Raw genomic sequence first — 21,183 nt, forward strand, 5'->3', positions numbered from 1 at the left:
TTCCCACAGTGCAACAAGTTGCTTAAAAGTAGCAACGCCAGTGCAAAGGCTCTGTTCACAAGCTGGCTGATGACTCACACTTTGAAAATAAAAAAAAATAAAAAAGAAATAAATGAAAGATGAAAGTCAGAAAGACAATGAAAGAATAAAAGAAGCTCTAAAGCGGCCAAACCAGTCAAAGTTCCACTTGTCAAGTGACAGAAGGAGGAAAACACATTTTTGGGATCTCAAAATATTCTAAGGGACTCTTCACCAGGTATGTCTTCACCAATCCAACCTGTCTTGGTACACTTAAAAAAAAAAAATCAAAAATATGAGTAGAATAGATGCAATTTTCCTCTATGCATGTTAAAGGGGGGTCGGCGGTCAAGGACGGGGATACCATATGGACCCCTGTGTGTGTGTAAGCGCGAGACCTGCCCTCCTTACCCTTCAGGGGTCCTTGAGAAGTACAGGCGGAAGGATAAGCATTCATCTGGCTGCATTGTCAGGGGGTGGAGGGATACCATCAATAATAGGCTGACAGGGCCGGTGCTGCAATCACAGGGAAATGGCAGAGTGTCATCAATATCCTGCTCACACACTCGCACACACACACACACACACACACACACACACACACACACACACACACACACACACACACACACACACACAGAGTAGCAAATACTGTAACATTCACACTGTTCCTTTCTTCTGCACCCTGCTGTCAGTGTATTATGCCAACTTTAATCACATTCTTCATCCTGTCTGCCAGAGCTGAATGGTCATACATTTCAAACAAAAATGAAAAATGAACAGATGATACAACCCCCCCCCCCCCCCCCCCCCAACCCCCACCTAAAGATTGTTTGATTCCTTGAAAATGTTTAATGTGCTGCTTTTGTGTTTTTTGTTTTTTTTGGGTGGGTAAAGTTTCATTGGCTTTTGTCTTCTTGTCTTTCCACCAGACTTGCCACCCGTCTACGCCTTCCCTCCGCTCTGCATGGGTTTCAAGGCCGGGCCCTCGCCGCCCGAAGCCCGCTTGGCTGAGCAAACCTCGCAGGAAGCGCGGCTGGCCGAGCCTGACTCAAAGTCTCTCCAGCCTCTTCCCCACATCCCGCCTCTCACTAAAGATGAGACCAGGAGGGACAAAGAAGAAGAGGCGGAGGAGCGAGACTGTGAAGTGGTGGAATCCCACAGTGGACCCACAGAAGAAAAGGGGGAGGAAAGTCAAGGGGGTGGCTTCGCTGTTGCCGAGCATGAAAAGACCACTTCTGGCCCGCTGCCCCCGTCTTCTGTCCCGGATCCAGCCGGCCCGGCCACGGCTGCGAGCGAAGCCCTTCGGCGAGCCCAGATATCCAAAGACGATGAGGAATGCGAGAAAGACGAGCTCGCAGGAGACAAAATGGAGTGCGAAGCAACAGACGGCTCTCTCCTGGGAGAGCCTGGAGAAGAGACAAAAGAGGAGGAAGACCAGATCAATCAACATGAAGAGTTGGTCGTCGACGGTGACGAAGAGAAGCAGATTGAAAGAAGCGTAGAGGAGCCGGATGTATCCCAACTTCCTTCTCCATCCTCGCTTGGGCCTTCTCCACCTCCATGTGTCAGCACGGCAGCTCAGCAACAAGGCGCCTACATGTGGAGCCTGGAGCTTCTCATCGCCGCCGCCCTGTGCGCCACCCGAGATGCCTTGCACGCACCGGCACCCGCGCCCCGAGCTCCGAGCCCTCTGGTCCACCACGGCATGGAGATCCTGGGGGAACTGGCTGAGCTGGAGATTCAGCAGCGGAGTCTGGAGAGCAAAGAGAACCAAGACGAAGGTGACGACCGAGTGGCGTGTTCAAAACTCTTACTCCAGTACAGATTATGGCGACTCTGCTCACACTCTGGAAAGGAGCCAGCACACACACACACACACACACACACACACACACACACACACACACACACACACACACACACACACACACACACACACGAAATACAGGCGCACACGCATGCATGTCCCCCAGGCTCTGGCGTCTTGCTTTGCTAATTAGACCCTTTTCCTTTTAAACACTTCTCCTGTAAGCGCTCCTATTTTCCTCTTGTCCCTCGGAGAGAGAGTGTTTTTATTTATGCCAACGCGTGTGCACGTGCGTCTGCGAGCGAGTGTGTCAGCGAGTGTGTGTGTGTGTGTGTGTGTGTGTGTAAGCTGTTAAGTAATCCCAGATGAATCCCCGCTCTCTTCCATCAGACTCTGTCTCCCCACCAGGCTGCTTCCCGCCTCTCCGCTTGACGCTTTTTTTTTTTTTTTTTTACCTTTCACCACACCTTTTTTGTTGTTTTTTTTTCCTTATTAAGCCATTGCAATCTTGTCCCTCATCTCCCAAAACAGAATTAACACCTGTAAAAATCCTACGTCACTTTTTGTCCATATGTCGTAACACGTACACGGTGTGTGCATTGTTTACAAGCGACACACATTTCACACGCATGTGTAATAATAGGCGTGAAATCAATAAGTCCTGTCACGGCTCGCAAAACGTTTGCCAAATCGCAACCGCTGTTATTAATACCGCTGATGGCAATTTTTGTCATTGCAACCGTGTTGGGGGAGATGAAAGCGATTCCGGGCCGACGCTTTCACACTGCTTCTCGGTGCGGAAGAATATCGCAGACGTTGGCTGCAGATCGCAATTACAGATAGCGGCGGAATCAAGATACCTCCTCCTCGGTATAAATTAGCACCGTTTCTTTTATTGGCGCGCAGACAGGAGCTTTTGTATCGGGAGGTTTTTTGTTTTTTTTCCCCCCCTCTTCTTTCATATTTCCTTTCTATTAAAATTCTACTCATTAAATATAATAGATCAATGTTTTCTCACCGGCTTTGCTTTTATTCATATGTTAGTGTAGTCAGCAAAAGTATTTGGTCAAAAAAAAGAAATAGCCAAGTGACAACAACAGTCCACTTTGAAATGAAAAATGATTTGTAAACAATGGCGTGCATCTTATATACCTCGTAGAAGAGGCCGTGATGCTCCACTCCGGTCGCTCTCCTCCAAAGGCTAAATTGGCTTCTGTCCATGTCCGTAATGAGGAGATGTGGGAGAATAAATAGATAGCTCAATAAACACTTTACCTCTTATTGCTTCCCCTCCCTCCGTTCTCCTCCCTCTCTTCCTCCCGTCTGCTGTCCTCCTTTGCGCTCGCGTGCAGCCTGCGCACCTCAGCACAACTACTGTACGTGTGTATTTTCATGTACAAAAAGGTGTGTGGACAGTCTCATGAATATTCTGTTTCATCTGCTGGTGCCGTGACAATGACAGAGCTAATGACATTGACAGATGTAGTGATTGCGCTCTACGTCTTCTACGCCCCCCCCCCCCCCCCCCCCCCTACGGCACGTGTTGTTTGTGTGCACGATTAGGCAGGAGCAGCCGTATACATCAAATAAACTACACAGCTAATATCGTAAACATCACCACTCTTCAAGGCACGGCTACGGCGCTAGCAAAATAAATCAGCTCGCCGCCCGCAACATGTTTGTAGAACGCCGTCAGCCGTCTTGTCACTGAAGCGATGTAACAATCCACCACCCCTACCCCCACCCCCTGCCTGTCATCCGTCTCTCCCCAGGTGAGCGTATGCTGACCTTTGACCTGCACAGTCTGGCAACGCTGGCGGCCGCCCGGGCCTTGGAGATGGGGGAAGGGGCTCGTCACGGCGGAGCCGAGCAACGATGTCAAATTAGGGAAAGGCTGAATTTGCGCAGGAAGTGTAGCTGGACGCCTCGCCATGAGCCGGTGAGCTTTTTGTTTCAATAGTTTTGGGGGTTCAGCGTACGCATCTATATCTGTAAATAATACACGGCATATTTTTGTTTGGGTTGAGCTTTAAAATCCTCTTGCTTTGTGTGTGTGTGTGTGTGTGTGTGTTTGTCAGGTGTGTCCAGCGAAGGGCTCCATGGAGACGATGGGAGGGGAGGAGCTGGCCATGCGTGTCCAGTTGGCCGAGCTACAGCGCCGCTACAAAGAGAAACAGAGAGAATTGGCCAAGCTTCAGAGGAAACACGACCACCAGTAAGCACACACACATGGATGTGCACCTTTTGCACTGCTGTACATTTCAACACCCACAATACTGCTGTCATGCTGACGCCCCTGCTCTCGCACCTCAACACAGTTTGACCCCCAGCCAGAACAAGTTCCCTCTGTAGTCGACCCGCTCTCCTCGTTTAATCTCTCATCTTTTGCCTCTCACTCTTTGCAGGAAAGAGGAGACGTCTCGCAGCCCTGCCCGCAGGGGGCCGGGCCGGCCCCGTAAGCGCAAGTCCACCCCCGGTGCCTCGGCTCCAGATGCCTCCAAAAGACTCAGGTGAGGTCCCGCGACGTGGCGCCCGCACAATCAGCCTGATTGGCGAGGCCGGGGCTCATTTGGCCTGATTTGTGTTTGTGGTTTTAGTGAAAGGCGCGCTTGATTTTTCAAGAAGTTCTACTTCTTCAAATCAATTGATTTCAACGCGCCGCCTATAGCTGATGATTTGCTTGATTGGGGCGCAGGAAGGAGCTGCTTGTGTGCACACACACTGGCAGTTAGAGTGCGGCTCATCACTTTGGCGTTGTTGTTGTCAACAAAGTACAATGGTGCCTTGAGATACAACTTTTAACATTTTCCATGGCCACCCTTGTAACTCAAAACACGTCATTATATAATCCCATCATATTTCAGTAATATTAGTCATTCTATGCAGAGGATAAATAATATATGCCCGTGAGTAGTGTTGCATTTTTCATCTTCATGGGGTTGGTCAAATATGCATTGCTGTAAAAGCCACCAAAAAAAAAAAAATGCTAGCTGTTAGCATGTCAATGGCGCTTTGCATAGTTTGTTAGCAGTAAGCTAAGCTCATGAGAAATTGAATGCGAGTTCACGTTCCACGCTTGGGCAGGATTTTTGAGAGGAGTCCTGATGAAAACGACAAGACCCTTCATTAATCATCATTAATCACTTTTAATCATATCTATCACTCGCATTGATTATGTCCCGCTTCCCAGTGAACCATTAGCATGCATTAATATAGCCGGGCAAAGTCCTGATGTACAGTTATTACAGTGATAAACGACTCCACACCGGCCGCGCCCACTGCAACGCACCACCGCGCGTTACTCGGCACACGCTAACACACACCGACACGCACACTCAGTATTCCACCCCGCTTACTGATGAATGTGTTTTCTCATGCCGCCCCACCTCTGTTGGCATGTGCCCCCCCCCCCACCTCTCGCCTAGATAAAATGATTAGAGAAACTCCAGGTTTGTCACAGTTACCATTATTAGAAACGCTAATGGGAATGCCAATGAAAGGCTTCACTCGCACATGCCTTTGCGATTCTTCGGCGCACATTCTCAGGCAGAGTTTGTTTAATTACTAAAGCTGGCTGCTACGTGCCTGAACACCGTTTCTTTTGTTATTAATCATTTGTTTATGCTTTCCTCTTGTTGGAAGTGTTTGGCGCGCAAGCCACAAAGGGAAGGAAGCGAATCGCTAGCATCAACAACTAGCTTACATCTATGTCACTCGATCAAGTGCCGTTTTTTTATTTTTGTTTAATATTTAGACGAGAGAGTTTGAATAGCATTAATGATCACATAATTCATAATTATTGTAAAGATGTAAAGTCAAAGAATAATCAAAGAAATAAAATGTCGGTGTTGTGCTTCACGCCAAAAGCCTTGTGCACAAAGTGCTTTTCCAAACACTTTTGTGTTGCAGCATTACAATTTCTCATAACTGGGCTCTCTCGATGCTGAGGCCCCGACGCTTCCCTCTGTGGGAATATAAAATTCCCATGCCTCAGACACCAGCCGCGAACCCGCGTGTGTGAGTGTGTGTGTGTGCACGGAAGCGCCAGCGTACAATGAAGGAAGGACACAGCGAGAGAGGCGGGTGGGGGCGGAGGCGCCGTGGTGTAGTGTTCAATAGATGTTAGTGTTTATTGATCGAGCCCCGAAGCTCCGGTCAACGGACAGACTCCCTGGAGACTGCTTCATCTCGCCTGTTCCCTCCTCTAACAACCAGCCTCCTCTCTCTCTCTCTCACACACACACACACACACACACACACACACACACACACACACACACACACACACACACACACACACACACCGACACACCATCCTCATCACCCTTTTAATGTGGTGATTCAGTCGAATATTTTGCCTCATCCAAGTTATGAGACAGGGTCGATTGAGGGGAACCGGAGAGTGGATAACGTAACAATGACGGGAATGAAGGGCATACAGATGCAAATGTGTGATTTTTTTTTTTTTCTCTCTGACTATATATTGTCTCTGATGTGTTTTCCAGGGCTGGTGTTAATTTACAGGATGAAGAAAGAGTCAGGAGGAAGCATGACTTCAGCAGCCTCAGCGCCACACAGGTCAGTCCCACAGACGCAGACGTCCACTTTCGGCTGTTACCTTTCCATTACTGGGAGGATATTTGTCAACTCAACACGCCAATTACCTCAGAAATGGTCTGTTAATGCTGAAAAAAAAAAAAAAAAGAAGGCGTCCAGTCATCATAGGAAATATTCGTAACAATACAGCGCAAATTAGAAACGCCTTGAAAATCTTTTTTTTTTGAATGTCACCAAAAGTATATACTGTAAATAATGACTTGATGTGAAATAGAAAAATGAAAAGTAATACAAGTGAGCAAAAGTCAAAGCCGCTTAATCAGTAGCTAACGTGTCGCTTCCGTAGTTGAAAGCCAGCTGTAAGCACAGAGGTCGGCCCAGCGCTCTGAGCTCCAGGCTGGCCAGACGCGAAAACCAGTTGAAGCAGAAGGCCGCGGCCCAGCGCACCGCATCCTCGGCCAACGCGCCGCATTGCCGAGCGGCCGCCGGTGCGGAAGACGGACCAAAGAGTCACAGCGGACACGGAGGAGCAGGTGAGGAGGCGGGGGGGGGGCGTGCTGTAGACTTCATCTCCAAGCACCCAAAGAATGATTAGAGGAACTTACTTCCTGCTGCTGGTTTTTGTTTTCCAAATCAAGACTCACAACAGGAGTGGGAGGCCAGTCAGATGGTTAAGAGAAAGCGAGGTCGCAAACCAAAGGCGTTGATGAGCCCCGACCCAAACCGAACGCCCGGCTCGACCCGTACATCTGAGAAGCAGGAAGTCAGGGAAAGGAGTGACAGCGAGAACTCGGGGCATGGTGAGTCTGAGGAATTTGCTCTTTTTAATTCATCGATGTAATTCTTCACAATAATAAGGAAACAGACGCAACACTCGATTTGTGCAAAAGCGAGTTGTCGGCACACGGCCCCGGCCGTCTCCCGTCATTAGTAGTCTCTTCTCACTTCTCGGCTCTTGTGTCACAACGTTCCAACTGTTAACGACTTGCCGCGGGCATGCCACGCCGCTCCCTCTCGTAACTTAATTCGCCGCCAACCCGAGGCCCCACGACACTGTACGGTAACACGATCCCGCTCTGGCCCCGTTGAGAATGTCGCACCCATGTCCTCGTCGCTCTTCTTCACCCTCGCGGCTTAGCGAGGATTGCCTACTCGGAAAGCATTTTTGATTTGCCCCCCACGCGGGATGCGAAACTTCCTGCAAGGAAGTGGTTGACCTTGTGGCCTTTAATGACACCGAGCGAGTACGTGTGACCGTGCGCGGTCGAGTGTTGACGACGACGGCGGCGTAAGTGACAAGTTTGTCGGGGACGTGTCGACACTCGACACGACCCTCGCCGTCGGTGACACACAGCTGCCAATAACTATCAGATGCCAGCGCGCCCCCGCGTGCAAATCAAGGTCGGCATATGCCGACGTGCGTGCGAGGCCAAATTGGCTTCCCGTCAGTGCAAGGACCCCGCCGTTCCTAATATTGTGAGCCTACTTACTATTAGGGAAGTTTTTCAACACGCGCGCCCACGCTAAAGGAATATTGAAAGTCGGTTGTCGATACATTCCGTCAAGCGGGTCCCCCGGACGTAGTTAACGGTGTTTGCATTCAGATCATTCAAACCTTATGTGACTGATCCCATTGACGTTGTGCTTGGGCAGAAGACGAGGAGGACTGCAGCTGCGACAGCGACGAGCGAGCCAATGACATCGGGATTAGCTCCTCCGCCAAAGAAGCTATCGTGAACGCCGGCGGCTCTTTTTCGGCCCAGTCGTCGAGGCTCTACTCAAACCACAAAAACAGTGTTAAGAAACCGGGAGCTCCAGGTGAGATTTTAATGCATATTTATCATTCATTTACCTTTATGGGTGATATTTACCCCCCCCCCCCCAAAAAAAAACAACTTTGGTTCCCTTTCACACTCAGGAAACGCGGTTATCTCGGAGCAGACCAAGGCCCACAGGAAACAATGCCAGGCCGATTGCAAAAGTGAACGTCACCATGATTTGAGAAGAGCTTCTCTTCCCAACTGGGCGGCCTCATCACTGGGCTGCCCTTTTGGAGACGGCCATGGAGCTCTGCAAGACGACAACAAATATTGCAAGGAAGCCACCAGGAGAGACTTAGACATGCACAGTCATTTGGGAAAGGTGAGACTCTTATTTACGTAAACACAGAATCTGCCCTTAACTCAAATCATAAAGACCGAGATGTCCCGGAATATAAAAAGCAGAAAGAAATAAAAGCTGATCCCTTCTGAAAAAAAAAACACAACACACCCTGATAGAAAACCAGTCCAAACTCCCAAGAACTCCTCCACTTCTTTTCAATGCTTGAGTCACCATAGCGGCATAATAATAGATTATGTTTGACGCAAGACCTGGAACACGCCCGTGTAACACACACTCACGCTACCGGTGCCGAGAGTGGGAGGATAATCACGCGTTGCCTCTGGTGCTGACAAAATGCCGGCCGCATGCGGGAAATTCAACCCAAACGCCAGCTCGTGTACACTTAGCACGGCGTGGAAAGACTAAATACAGGCACAAACCTGTTGGACGAGGTGACTTTTCATCATCACTCATCAGTTGTCTTTGGAGAGGGACCAGCTTAAACCTGTCTGGGCATGGGTAGTGTGTGGGTGAGTAGGTGAGCACAATAAATGAGACTTTGGTTTCTGCCGAAGCAGGCGGTCCTTACTCTTGCACGTGCACCGACGGGCCGGTTGCTATTAAGTTCATCAGTACACAAAAAGAGAGCTGTCCGCATCTCCCATTCACGTTTGAGCATTACATGGCTAACATGGGAGCAATCCGCCCTAAATGAAAGCTGCTTTTTCCAGTCGGGCCATTAAGAACAATAAACCGATTTTGAGGAAACGGAGCATTATTACTTCAGTGTCGATGTTGAGAAGACTTATGTTGGCTGGGCTTGTGCCTAATGAATTGACACAATATATTTCAATGTATTGTTATTTACAATTGCAGGCTCAGGGTCACGCGGTCAGCCGACTCCTGCAGAGCTTCACCGCCGACGATGGCTTTCGCCTGGAGGAAGAGAGCAGCTTCTCTGAGGGAGAGGAGGAAGAAGAGGAGGAAGACGAGGAAGAGCAGACAGCGTTGCACCTTCCTCCCAAAATGCCTTGCAAAATACCCGGTAGGTGACGCGGCGATCATTAAAAGTTTTCAACAGCGTGCTGAACCAATGATCTCACATAGTAATTTTCCATCTTGTAAATGGTTTTGTCTCATTCCATCAATGTTCTCCTCATCAGCCTTGCCCAACTGTGTGCTCAGCAAAGAGATGCTTGTCGACGGCCTGAAGATTTTGATTTCCAAGGAGGATGAGTTGCTCTACGCAGCCCTGGTGCAAACTCTGGACCTACCTGATATGTACGAACACAATCTCTACTGTGTGAGATGTTTTGAAAAGGTCGGATTGATATATATGTATTTCTTTTTTTTGTCCCCTAGCTTTAGTGTTGTCATAGAAGGGGAGCGCGGGAATCGCCCCCGGATTTATTCACTTGAGCAAATCCTACAAGAAGCTGTGAGTTTCACTCGCGCTAAAGTTCTATCCTCATTCAGATCACATTGTTGTTATTTGCGTCTTATTTGTTGTATTTGGGTCAAAGGTTCTGGATGTGCGGCCCCAGAATGAGGCCATCTTGGCAGCGGGAACGCGAGTTTGTGCCTACTGGAGTGAGCGCTCACGGTGTCTTTACCCCGGTTATGTCCACCGAGGTGAGTGCGACACAAATCCTCGGAACGCACCACCGAGGGGGGGGGGAAAATAAAAAAAAAGACTCATCGCTTTTCTGCAGGGGGCGCAGGCGACGAGAAGGAGGGAAGCGTGATGGTGGAGTTTGATGACGGGGACCGAGGACGCATTACACTCGCCAACATCAGACTCCTCCCACCTGGATACCAAATCTGCTGTGAGTATAATTGTTTGGGGTCACAGCGACAAAATAGAAGTCGTCATTGAGCGAAACCTTCTTGTCAGGTGCGGAACCGTCACCGGCGCTTCTGGTCACACCGGGCCGGCGATATCGCCGCAGCTCTACACAGGAGAAGAAGGACATAGCCACGGCCAATGAGGAGCCAGCAGGGAAGCCCCAAGAGAAGAGACCAGGTGAGGCGAGCAGCTATGCTATCACCTTTTCCTCCAAGTTAGCGCACGTGACTTGGATGGACGTCTGTGCATTTTCAAACGTTCCTGTCCAACTTTGTTTGTACATTCCGCGCAATCACAGATAGGCTCACGTTTCCAACTGTGAGTCAGAGAGGAGCATATTGTCAATGGAGATATGTGAAGAAAATTCCTTTTACGCTCTGTATAACTACATTCGTCAGGATTTTACGAGGTGTCGTCAGAAACATGCGTGTCACTCGTGGCGATAATGCTTCAGGTAGAGACAGGTATCGGATATGTCCAAACCTTACCTGGCCCGGTAGAGATAACGGTATTAAATTTCTCCGGCGCTCTTACCTCCACTATTAATCTCGCTCTGTTCCCAACAACTGTCACGTCGTATTGATTCCGACTCCTCTCTGCTGTCATCTCCTCGCTCAGTTGGCAGGCCCAAGAAAATCCACTCCCTTCCTAAGACTGCCGGCGCAGCCGAGTCGGACTCTCGGAGCAAAGGCAACGCTTCCTTGGTGAGCTGGTCCGCCGCGCCCAGGAAAAGACCCCCGGTGGACTTCTTCCTCTTCAACGGGACTTCCCGTAAGACGCAGAAGAGATTTCGAGAGCGAGACGTGGGCCTGTTTGATCGCCCTGCCTCCCACCCGCTCACTTCCACAAGCCCGCTCAGAGGCATCTTTGGTTCCCCTTTTGCGGTTGACTCTTTTAGTAGTATTGCTAACGGCTACTCCGCCTTTGGTAGCGGCGGGAACTCCGGATCGGCGCGACACGCCAACACGGGCTCTTCCTCTGGGCCCCGGGAAATCTCAGCTTGCTCCTCAGTCGTCGCCGCCGCGACTCTAGCAGCAGGGAGCAAGAAGCCGCTTAGTGATCGAGACAGAAAGCAGTTCCTGGTGAAGCTCGATCACGAAGGGGTGACCTCGCCGAAAACAAAGAACGGCAAGGCTCTACTTCGACTCGGAAATGGAAGCAAAGGAGGTAGAACTATGTCCTCTGCGGGTGCTCCGCTCCGATACGTTCACCCCGCCGTGCTGGTGAAGGACGCAAAGAAGGGAGGAAGCGATCGAGAGAACCGGCCGGACCCTCTTCAGAAAGATCGAAGTGCAGATTACACTTTGGACTGCCACAGCGACGGCCCGAGTTCGTACTCGGAGCTGGATGAGGACGACGAAGACGGCGGTCGAGGTGCCAGGGCGCGAAGAAGAGGAACGGCGTCCCACCGTAGCGGCCGCTTTCTCTCCCGTCTCTCAGTCTGCTCCTCCTCCTCCTCCTCGTCATCGTCTTCCTCCAGCTCCGTATCCTCCTCGTCCCTTTGTTCCTCAGACAACGATTCTTCCTACTCGTCCGACGAAGAGTCGGCATCGGTTCTCCTGCGTCGCGCGCTACTCCAGCAGGATAAACACAAACACAGACAGAACCTGAGCTCAGAGTCGAGCAACGCCACCCCTCCCGCCACAGTAGCGGCTCTCCCCTATGTGGCCAAGGCCGGAATGGCCCACTCCGGGTCAAAGGGTAGGACAGAGGACAGGACCGAGTACGTTTCCAAAGGAAGCGTGGTGACAAACAGTACTGCGACCAAGACCCAATTGAAAAGAAAGGACGGAGTTGCCAATAGCCACCATCAAGGTCCGAGTGGTCCTCCACCTTCCTCCAAGGACCCGACGGCAGCTAAAAGGCAGAGGATGTCCTCGCCTGAGCCTCAAGGCAGCGTAACGCCACTGCTGCCTGGACGCCAGCTGTGGAAATGGTCCGGTAACCCGACACAGGTAAAGAGAAGCTTATTCATCGGAATCAAAGTCAAGTTTGTGATAACTATGAAGAATTTTCTTCCGCCACCAGAGGAGAGGTCTGAAGGGCAAAGCCCGCAAGCTCTTCTACAAGGCCATCGTGCGCGGTAAGGAGACCGTGCGGGTCGGAGATTGCGCCGTGTTTCTGTCGCCCGGGCGGCCCCAGCTGCCTTACGTCGGCAGGGTGGAGAGCCTGTGGGAGTCGTGGAGCTCCAGTATGGTGGTCAGGGTCAAGTGGTTCTACCACCCGGAGGAGACTCGCCTGGGCAAGCGACACTGCGACGGCAAGGTAAAGACCTATAAAGTGAAAAGTGGGAACAGCCATGACATTTTCATTAGAATTTTTACAGGAACAAAATTGAATTTGATTTCCGTGCCGTGTCCCGCGTTAACCGTTTTTCGCAAAGGTAAAACGTTCATAAGACATTGTGACCGACTCTCTCCCAGAACGCCTTGTACCAGTCCAGTCACGAGGACGAGAACGACGTCCAGACCATCTCGCATCGCTGTCAGGTGGTCGGCAGGTCCGAATACGATCACATGATCCGCGAGCACAAGTCCGGCGCCACGGCCAACGATCTTTTTTACCTGGCCGGCACGTACGAGCCCACCACCGGCCAACTGATTGCTGCCGACGGCACGGCCATCGTATCCTAGCGTTCGTAGCGAGCGTGACCAAAGCTGTTCGGCCAACCGCCTCCCGATGGGATGGGGCGGGGCGGGGCCGACGGGATATATCTCTGCTGGATCACGAGACGGAGGAAAACTCACAGGAAGCCACAATTCGTTTTGGGAAGGTCGGAAAGGTCACTTACTGCTTTTCTTCTCCACAGGACCAAAAACAAAAAACAAAAAAACAAAAAAACAATGGAGCCTCCAGGTGTCATTTTGGACTGTGCGCACGAGCTGATTGGTTGCAAGCCAAGATGATGTCATGTCACACCTACAAATGTTTTGCCCCTCTCAAGCCATACACATCAATACCTCTCTTGCATCTTTGTATTCGGATGCGAAGACACGTACAGGTAGTCGGATTGCTTTTTTTTCTTCTTCTTCTTCAAACGTGTGCTTGGATGAGTGATTGGCTTAAAGTGGCCTCGTGTGGATGTATGATCATGTAAATATTATACATAAATATTTGTATAATATTTCTTTGCAGCCGAGATGCTTTTATATCAACGGCTTTGTGGATGGGGGAGGAGGTTGAATTATGAATGCACTGAACAAAATCACAGATGAGGTCAAAATGTACGCCCGGCCGGCGTGATTGGCAAACCCCATTTAGGGGGGGGGGTTAATCCATTTCCTGTCGGACTCTTACTGGAAAAGAAACCAAGTTTCTGCTTTTCACTGATCCGGAAAGAATCCAGTCAGACGTAAATATAAATACTTATCCGACGTCTAAAATATACCAAAGCACCCGCGTGTTTACACTTCCCATCACAAGAGAATTTTATGAGAATGATTAAAAAAAAAATCAATCAAATCTGAATCCGGGACCCCTGCAATCAATCACCGAGGTATTTGAAGTAGAGTTCCTCTCGTCTCAGTGTTGCTATGACAGCCTCGGAGAGACGTCGCGGCGACATTGTCTGCACACTGCCCAGCTGATGCACTTGAGGTCTCTATGACAACCAGAATGGCATCACGTGACTGTGAAGGACAATCAGCGCCAATCAATGGGACAATGTTGAGACAAAAAAAAAAAAAAAGGATCAAATCGCAAATGATGCTTCTTGTCACTTTTATTCCTGCTTTGCCAAAAAAAAATGTGTGTGCGCGCTGGTTTTCTTAGTTCACCGTGGTCTTACCGTTTATGCAAGCCTGTGATGACTGTTGTATAGGATGTACAGGGGGGGGGAGAACACAAATGCCTTTTTCTTTTTAGGGCTTTGACTGACTTTTGACGACTACGTTGGCAACAAACACTTTTTTGACATGTGAAATTTTTGTACAAAAAAGAAAAAAAAAAAAAAGATAAACACTGGATTTACTTCTGATCATCCCATTTCGACGGAAGCGACATTTTTTTGGTTGATTTCCTTTCCCACTGGAACCCGCTTTGTATGGTTGAGATGGAAAAAATATTATTTCGCTCATTCTCATGGAGGTATTTCTTACATATTTCCATATGTACAAAAAGAAAAAAATATTTATCTTAATTTTATTGCCTTTTTGTGTTTCATTAAAAAAAAAACAATTCTTCCAAAAAGAGAAAAAAAGTTTTATTTTACTGCTTTTTTTTTTTTTTTTTTATCCCCCTTGGGCGCGAGTTCCGTGAATAGCGCCTTGTGTTCATCAATGGCGATCATTTGTCAGCTGAGGGAAAACGGACCATGGGATAAAAGCGCAAAAGAATGAGAAGGAAGAATGGGGTGGGGTCGTTTGAGAGAGGAACAAGCTATTTGAAACTGTAGCTGTAGTTGATAGATGGCGGAGGGGTGGAATTGCGAAACTGTATCTTCCCGGCAGGCTGTACAGGTGGGTCGGGTCTTCACAAGAATCAAAACGGAACACGACCATTAAAGGAACAAAAGGCGAGGGGATTAACTTTCACTGTGCATAGATTTCAAACTCACTTCAATCACAAGTAACCATTGACCTTTGCTCCAGGGCTCCCCCTACAGGTTTGTAGTCTTACTTGAACTTCAAGTTGCATTTCAAAACTATAAAGTGAATAAAAAAAACATTCAGGCTTTGAATCTTGAGACAGCAAAGAGGTGGAGCTAGAGGTTTTTGGACATAAACATGTCTTAATGTGTTTCAAAAATGAGTTTTATATTTTTGTGTGTGCATGCTTGTCTGTGTGTGCAAGCAGGCCACTGGAAGGAACGTTGAGATCTTCTCTCGCCGCCCATTTCTGGGACAAGGTGAGCCAATTAACACGCATTTTATCTGAGACTTCCTGTAACATATTCACACCTTAATTTTTTTATGGCACTGTAATAGGAGTGACACGTTATTGCGCCATGAATGTTTGGATGGAGGCTTTGATAGCATATTTGCTTCTCAGTCAAGGAAATAACTCATGACTCACCATTTTTTCCTCTGAAAAAGCAAACATTGCTAATGAGACTTTGTGACAGTTAAAAATCACCCACACATTCACATACCTTTGTCCATCGCCGTGTGTTTACTTTCCTTTTTTGTCTGGCATGTTTTAGCCGTTTAGCTTGTTATTACAGAGATACGGAACACCGCATCCAGCCAACGTGACCGCACACACACACACACACACACACACACACACACACACACTGCGGGTCCTCCTCATTGGCTCCCTTAATCAACCGCCACCTTGAAAGCACACAAACGTTAAGTGCAGTCTGATTCCTTATCAGCAGGTTTGCATTGAGCTTATCTAACCTGACATTGTTAAGACTACTTTACCCAGAATGCTGCAGGAGATAGGGGCACAATGGGAGGGGGGGGGATGAGGGCGCCCTCCGGGGTTAATGAGGGAAGGCTTTTTATGCAGTGGGAGCAAACATGCCGCTGGCTCATTTTGTGTCTGCGTGTTCAGGTATTCATAGCTTTATGGGGGGGGGGGGTCTATTTTATTCAGGCCACACCCCTTAAAGTCACAAATACTACAGTGAGTACAGTGTTGACATTGTAGTAGTGTACTTGTATGTGGGAGACAAAAAAAAAAAAAAAAATGAGCGAGATGTGAAATAGTCACGTCTGAAGAAAGCTCTCCATTTCGATACAGGCCGAACCTGTCACCGAGGTAAATAAATGGTTGGCAGCTGCTCTGAGATGAGCGTATGTTAGCAGATAGTTTCAATGTGTGTGTGTGTTGAGGTACATTCAGGTCACTGAAAGTAAGTGTAAGAAGATCAGCCATCTATCGTTCATATGAGCCCGCGTGAGCTCGTCACTCGTATCCATCTTGTCCCGGCATGTGTGTGTTAGGTGACAAAAGTCAAGCTTTACCATCTGATCCGCATTTGTACCTCCAAAGCTTCAGTGCGGTGTATTTCGATCAACTAATGATGCAAACGTGCGTATGCATCAACCTTTCTGTTCTTTGCCATACACAGCAGGGAGGATTTAAATAGCATACGCCCGCCTTTGCAACGTGTAGCATATTAGCGCTGGGTGACTGTCTCGTTTCGCCCAACGTGTGCTTTTATCAGCAATTTACATTCTGTGCATTGTCTCAAACAATATTTTGTACAAAAGGAAGGAGAGCAATAGCTACATGGAAAAAATATCGCTAATAGCTAATTCCCGGGTAACAGACGGAGTTAGTTGAGTTAATTATTTTGACGGAAAAGATGAAGCTAGTCGCGATATTTATCTACTTTACCATCTCAGGCTTACAACAGCAAACATGCTGGAAAAATTCCATATTGCAGATGGTGAATTATTGACTTTCCATACTTGAATGAGCTTTGCGTGGTTCAACTGAACAATCGGCATGAGAGAAAAACTGAAAGACCTTGTCCTGTGAAAGGAATCGTAATTAATGAGATTCTTCACGTTACCTGTTGACCTCCCCGCGTTTCGAAATGAGACTTTGCACATATTCTAAGCCTTAGCGCCATTCAAACCATGTTGACGTCAAGTTGCGGTAACCATGGTGATAAATTTCCAGAAATGTAATTAGCGGTGGTGTTGATGGAGCCGCCTTTGTCACTTTTTCATGGTGTGAGGACACACAAAGAGCGTTATGGGGTAAACAAGCGCTTCGCTTCAAGGTCGTGTACGCCGTGTCACGCCACCTGACGTCGTCCGATTAAGATTAATGCACATCGCGTGAGCCAACACGCCACAAATGCTTGTGCGAGGAACTCTTCACCTTTGGGGGAAAAAAAAAAAATAATGTAGATCCAAATTGTGCTTCTCAATAAAGCAGTACAGTATCTCAACATGTAGCTCGAGTTATGATTGGGGAAAATGATACTCATCACAAATGAATGGATGCTTAAGAAAAACATTTTTACTACGGGTGTGTTTATGAGGGCCCGTCAATGTTCAAGCGGGGCGTGAGCGTGCGTGTTTATTGTTTTATTATAGGTAATAAATCAGCTCAGTCATGACATGGGAACAAATTTTCAATAAGGGTACGGTTCGAAAGAATCACTTTACATTATTTGAAAGGACTTCTAATCGTTTACATGAACGTGTAAGGCTTACTCGGTCTGTCGCCACTTTTCGCACGTTTGCATATTTTGTAATTATAATTTGTACTATTAAGTGTAAGATTGAAGTCATGACATGAATGAAAAGCCGACATTTACGGTGTTATCAAAGTAGTCTGACTGAATGTGGATTATTGAGCCTGTTATAAAACGAATATTATATTATAAAATTGTTTATTTTGTGGATACATTTAGCATTTTATTTACAATAGAACTGAATTGATGAATGACGTGGCCCATCTTAAAAAACAAAACTTTGCCAACTCAGTTCCTTTGCCCCCCCCCCCCCCCCCCCCCCCCAAAAAAAAAATTCCTAGCTCCGGCAGTGCTCGTGAAAATTTGAGGCCCTAGTCATGCTCCTCACTCTTTCATCCCATCAAGTGTTCATCAGTCCTTCCCTCATCAATCACAACACATAGCGGATCACTCATCGACCGTGGGCCCCGCTTTCAAACGATAACATCTCTCCATCTCCAGACACGCTCGGACTGTAAAACGCCCACGTGTATGACGTAGAATGTGATCATAGCCACTTTCAAAGTCTTCCTGCTAACACAGCAGGAGGCACCTCCCCCTTCCATAACACCCTCACGCAGCTTGCTGTTGGTCACCACGGCGCGTACAAATGTATACACAGGTACAGTTGCCATGGTGACGGATAGGCAGCCATGCCGAATGAGTGCACAGTCCCTCGGGACGTCGCCTTTGTCCATCTATCCATGGCTCTCTTTTAGCGATGACAAGATGTCTCCTCTCTGTCTGAACCCCCCTCACCCCCACCCTGCTCGTTCTTCCTCCTCCTCCTCCTCGCTTCATTATGGCTAATACATGTGTTTCTCTAATTTTTCTTTGCGGGCCTACCAGTTTCACTTTCTACATTTGTCCTCTGACCCTTTCCCCTCAATTTAGCAAACGGCGTCGCTCGGCGGGGACTCGAATCCCAGTCGAGTTGGTTCATCCGGCGGACGCAATAAACGGCAGGTTGGTTGGAGGCGTTTTGAGTGGCGGCTTCTTATTATGACGGAGAGGCTATTGAGGGGTTTGCAGTCCAAAATTGCGCAATTTTTTTTGCTGAAATGACGTAATATATCCTCATTTCGTCCTGTTTTTGCTGTATTTTATGACACCTACTGGAATATCCAGTGGGTGTATGTTGCACAAGTTTGCTACCAGACCTTCGCTCACTTTAGTTGCTCAAGCCTTTAAAAAAACAAATTGCAAAGTTGCAGAATGTTTTTAAGTGGCCCCCAGGGTAAAATGTTGCAAATTTACCCATCGGGGTAAAATGTTAAGACAACATCCTCTGCTTTTAGCCTGCGATGGTGCCCTTCTACCCGGTGACTGATGACCCGCATCACATGACCTCTAATAAATAACGGTGCAACTCCACACCTCCCGTTTATTGTGTGTAAGTTTACGTGTATGTGTGTGTCAGAGACCTCCCCCTCCCCTTCCGCATGTCCCTCGGCATGTGAAACATTTTGACGTGCCTGGCGTTAAGCTGTCCATCAAACGGCATAGAAATAATAAATAAAAATAAATACCCGCTATCATGCGCACACATGCAAAGAAGCTCTGAGACGCCTTCCCTTCTCTTCTTCACCGACCTTCTCTTTTTACACATCTTCCGCTCATCCATCTTTCTCACCATCATTCATCTTCTTTTCTATCGCTCCCTAAATATCCCCCTCTGCTCAGATACTCACCCGTCCGTGTTTGTTATGAAGTCGGCAACTGCTTACTGGCCGGGTCGCGATATGGCCGACCTCAACTTGCCTCGGCCGTGCTCGTCGACTAGTTCAATCAAATTTGTGTTTTATGTTTTCACGGTATCTTAGGACTTGCTTGAAACTCAACGTCAAGACTCAAGGCTGTCTTAATGGCTTTGCACACATGACTTCCGCCTTCGTCTGGTGATTAGTGTTTGAGGTTAGATGGTATTTATGACATGATGATCTTTTGATATTGAATATTGCACAGATTTCGCAGGTCTTGAAGTAAAGCTGTGTTGTAACCTTACCGCCAGGTTGTCTCACTGATGAGTGACTGCGATGACCTCCGAGTTTTTTTCCACCATGAAAAGTGATGAGAGGGAACCTTAATGTCTCTCAAGAGAGACGTGCAAATAAAGAAGCGGCGCCGTCGGGGAAGGAAAAGCTCGGACCGTTCCAAGATCCCAAACAGAGCAGAGCTCCAAAATACATGCGATATAAATGGCTATATTGATGGAGTCCAATAACCTTGTGAAGGCACGCAGAATGGCGACAACGCAGCTATGTGAACTCCAATCATGCCAAGATGGATATGAATTAAGGTAAAAAAAAAAAAAAACCCCACTTTCTATCAACTACTGTCAGGGACTCGTTAAACTGCAGTAATATCTTTGTTGTAAAAAAATATATATATATCTGCTTGTAATTCACCACGTCCCCGTTTGTGCCCCCTGGGCCATACTTTGTTCCACGCCAGGCCTGTAGGGGGTGCTATGTCTCAGAAGTAGTTCTGATCTCACGGGTCACTGCCTCACTTGGCCCAATGCAAGCAGACTGTAACGATGAGAGATGGGCAAAAAACTCAACGGGTCCTCCTTGGCTTGTTAACTAAATAAACGACCCGACAAACGCTTATCAAATCGTAAGCTGTCAAATTTTATGCTTGACAGAGGAAATAAGGAATCCCCTTGTAGCATGTTCTACTTTGCATATTTCCCAGTGGTCTGGAGAAGATTTCCAAGCTAATATAATCTGATTTGTGCACACTTTAGCGTTGAGGTCCATCAGCGGCATTGAGTCCGCGGTACGTGTACAACATGATGTGTATCACCGAGTGAGTGCGTTTACCTGTGGAGGAAACACAAAAGGTGCGAGACAAAGGGAAAAGCTAAAAGGAAGAAAAGCATCACAGGGGCCTTGATGGAGCGACAAACATCGATGGATGGGAGAGAGGCATCGAGAGCTCCGCTGGGGCAAAGGAGAAGGCTCGAGCGTGAAGAGGGAAAAAAGACTAAGTGAGATTATTTTGCAGAGGTCGAAGACAATGGGAGAAGGATAGGGGGGGAAAGCCACAAAGGGAAAAGAAGAAGGCCGCAAAGGAATCATTCTCTTAGATGTGTTGCACTTAGAAAGCTCTTCAGCTTCCCTTTGAGGATGGACATAAAGGATGGACTTCCATTTGTCCATTAATTAGTCAGTCTAATTGTCACCTTCTTTGTACATACTTATGCATAGGATCTGTGCAAGTGACGTCATTTTTATTGAATTTTTATTGATAGATAAACTGTTGTCATTCATCCAAAAACAGGATACCAGGATATGACCTCGCTGACGTGAGTATTAATGTTTGACATCTTCATCCCATCATTCCATACGCTTTTGTTGTGCCTGTTTTGAATCTGCATCAATAGTGGGCTCGTGTTGTGCGCAATGCAAGAGGAGCATTATGGGCGTTCTCCAGTTGCCTTGATTGAATAATTATTCAAATCCTCGTAATAATCTTTTTTCTTTTTAATTTCATCTCCCTTTAATATGCCAGTAATATGTGAGCGCATGAATGACTTGGTGAAGGGGTGGTCACGAAAACAGTGGGCGATGCACACTTTGTAATTGCGCCTCATTATCCTCAGCATTCCGCTCACGCCAGACAACCACATAGGACGAGTGCCACTCACGAGCAAGTCATCAACCAATCAGAGGGTGGCATTTGTCGTTCAAGAGGGGGGGGGGGGGG

General features: G+C 47.8%; 1 protein-coding gene across 10 annotated transcripts in view; it reads left to right on the plus strand.

Annotated features, from left to right (window-relative positions):
* bahcc1b (BAH domain and coiled-coil containing 1b) overlaps window positions 1-15,651 on the plus strand; it is a 71,204-nt gene extending 55,553 nt beyond the window's left edge. For 8 of the 10 annotated variants that reach the window (XM_085903855.1, XM_085903857.1, XM_085903856.1 and 5 more), the window contains 18 exons: window positions 951-1,802; window positions 3,601-3,767; window positions 3,907-4,043; window positions 4,234-4,338; window positions 6,334-6,406; window positions 6,732-6,918; window positions 7,024-7,185; window positions 8,039-8,203; window positions 8,304-8,527; window positions 9,365-9,533; window positions 9,652-9,769; window positions 9,851-9,926; window positions 10,012-10,120; window positions 10,201-10,314; window positions 10,383-10,511; window positions 10,953-12,289; window positions 12,363-12,599; window positions 12,758-15,160. In XM_085903855.1, the coding sequence (XP_085759981.1) occupies window positions 951-1,802; window positions 3,601-3,767; window positions 3,907-4,043; window positions 4,234-4,338; window positions 6,334-6,406; window positions 6,732-6,918; window positions 7,024-7,185; window positions 8,039-8,203; window positions 8,304-8,527; window positions 9,365-9,533; window positions 9,652-9,769; window positions 9,851-9,926; window positions 10,012-10,120; window positions 10,201-10,314; window positions 10,383-10,511; window positions 10,953-12,289; window positions 12,363-12,599; window positions 12,758-12,967 (4,571 nt within the window). In that variant the 3' untranslated portion in view covers window positions 12,968-15,160. Of the gene's footprint in view, window positions 1-950; window positions 1,803-3,600; window positions 3,768-3,906; window positions 4,044-4,233; window positions 4,339-6,333; window positions 6,407-6,731; window positions 6,919-7,023; window positions 7,186-8,038; window positions 8,204-8,303; window positions 8,528-9,364; window positions 9,534-9,651; window positions 9,770-9,850; window positions 9,927-10,011; window positions 10,121-10,200; window positions 10,315-10,382; window positions 10,512-10,952; window positions 12,290-12,362; window positions 12,600-12,757 lie in introns of all 10 variants that reach the window. The other 2 variants (XM_085903853.1, XM_085903854.1) reach the window with 2 other exon arrangements.
* Window positions 15,652-21,183: the final 5,532 nt, after the last annotated feature.

Source organism: Syngnathus leptorhynchus, chromosome 22 (genome assembly GCF_054491065.1).
Source record: "Syngnathus leptorhynchus isolate UIUO chromosome 22, UIUO_Slep, whole genome shotgun sequence".
Taxonomy (NCBI): domain Eukaryota; kingdom Metazoa; phylum Chordata; class Actinopteri; order Syngnathiformes; family Syngnathidae; genus Syngnathus; species Syngnathus leptorhynchus.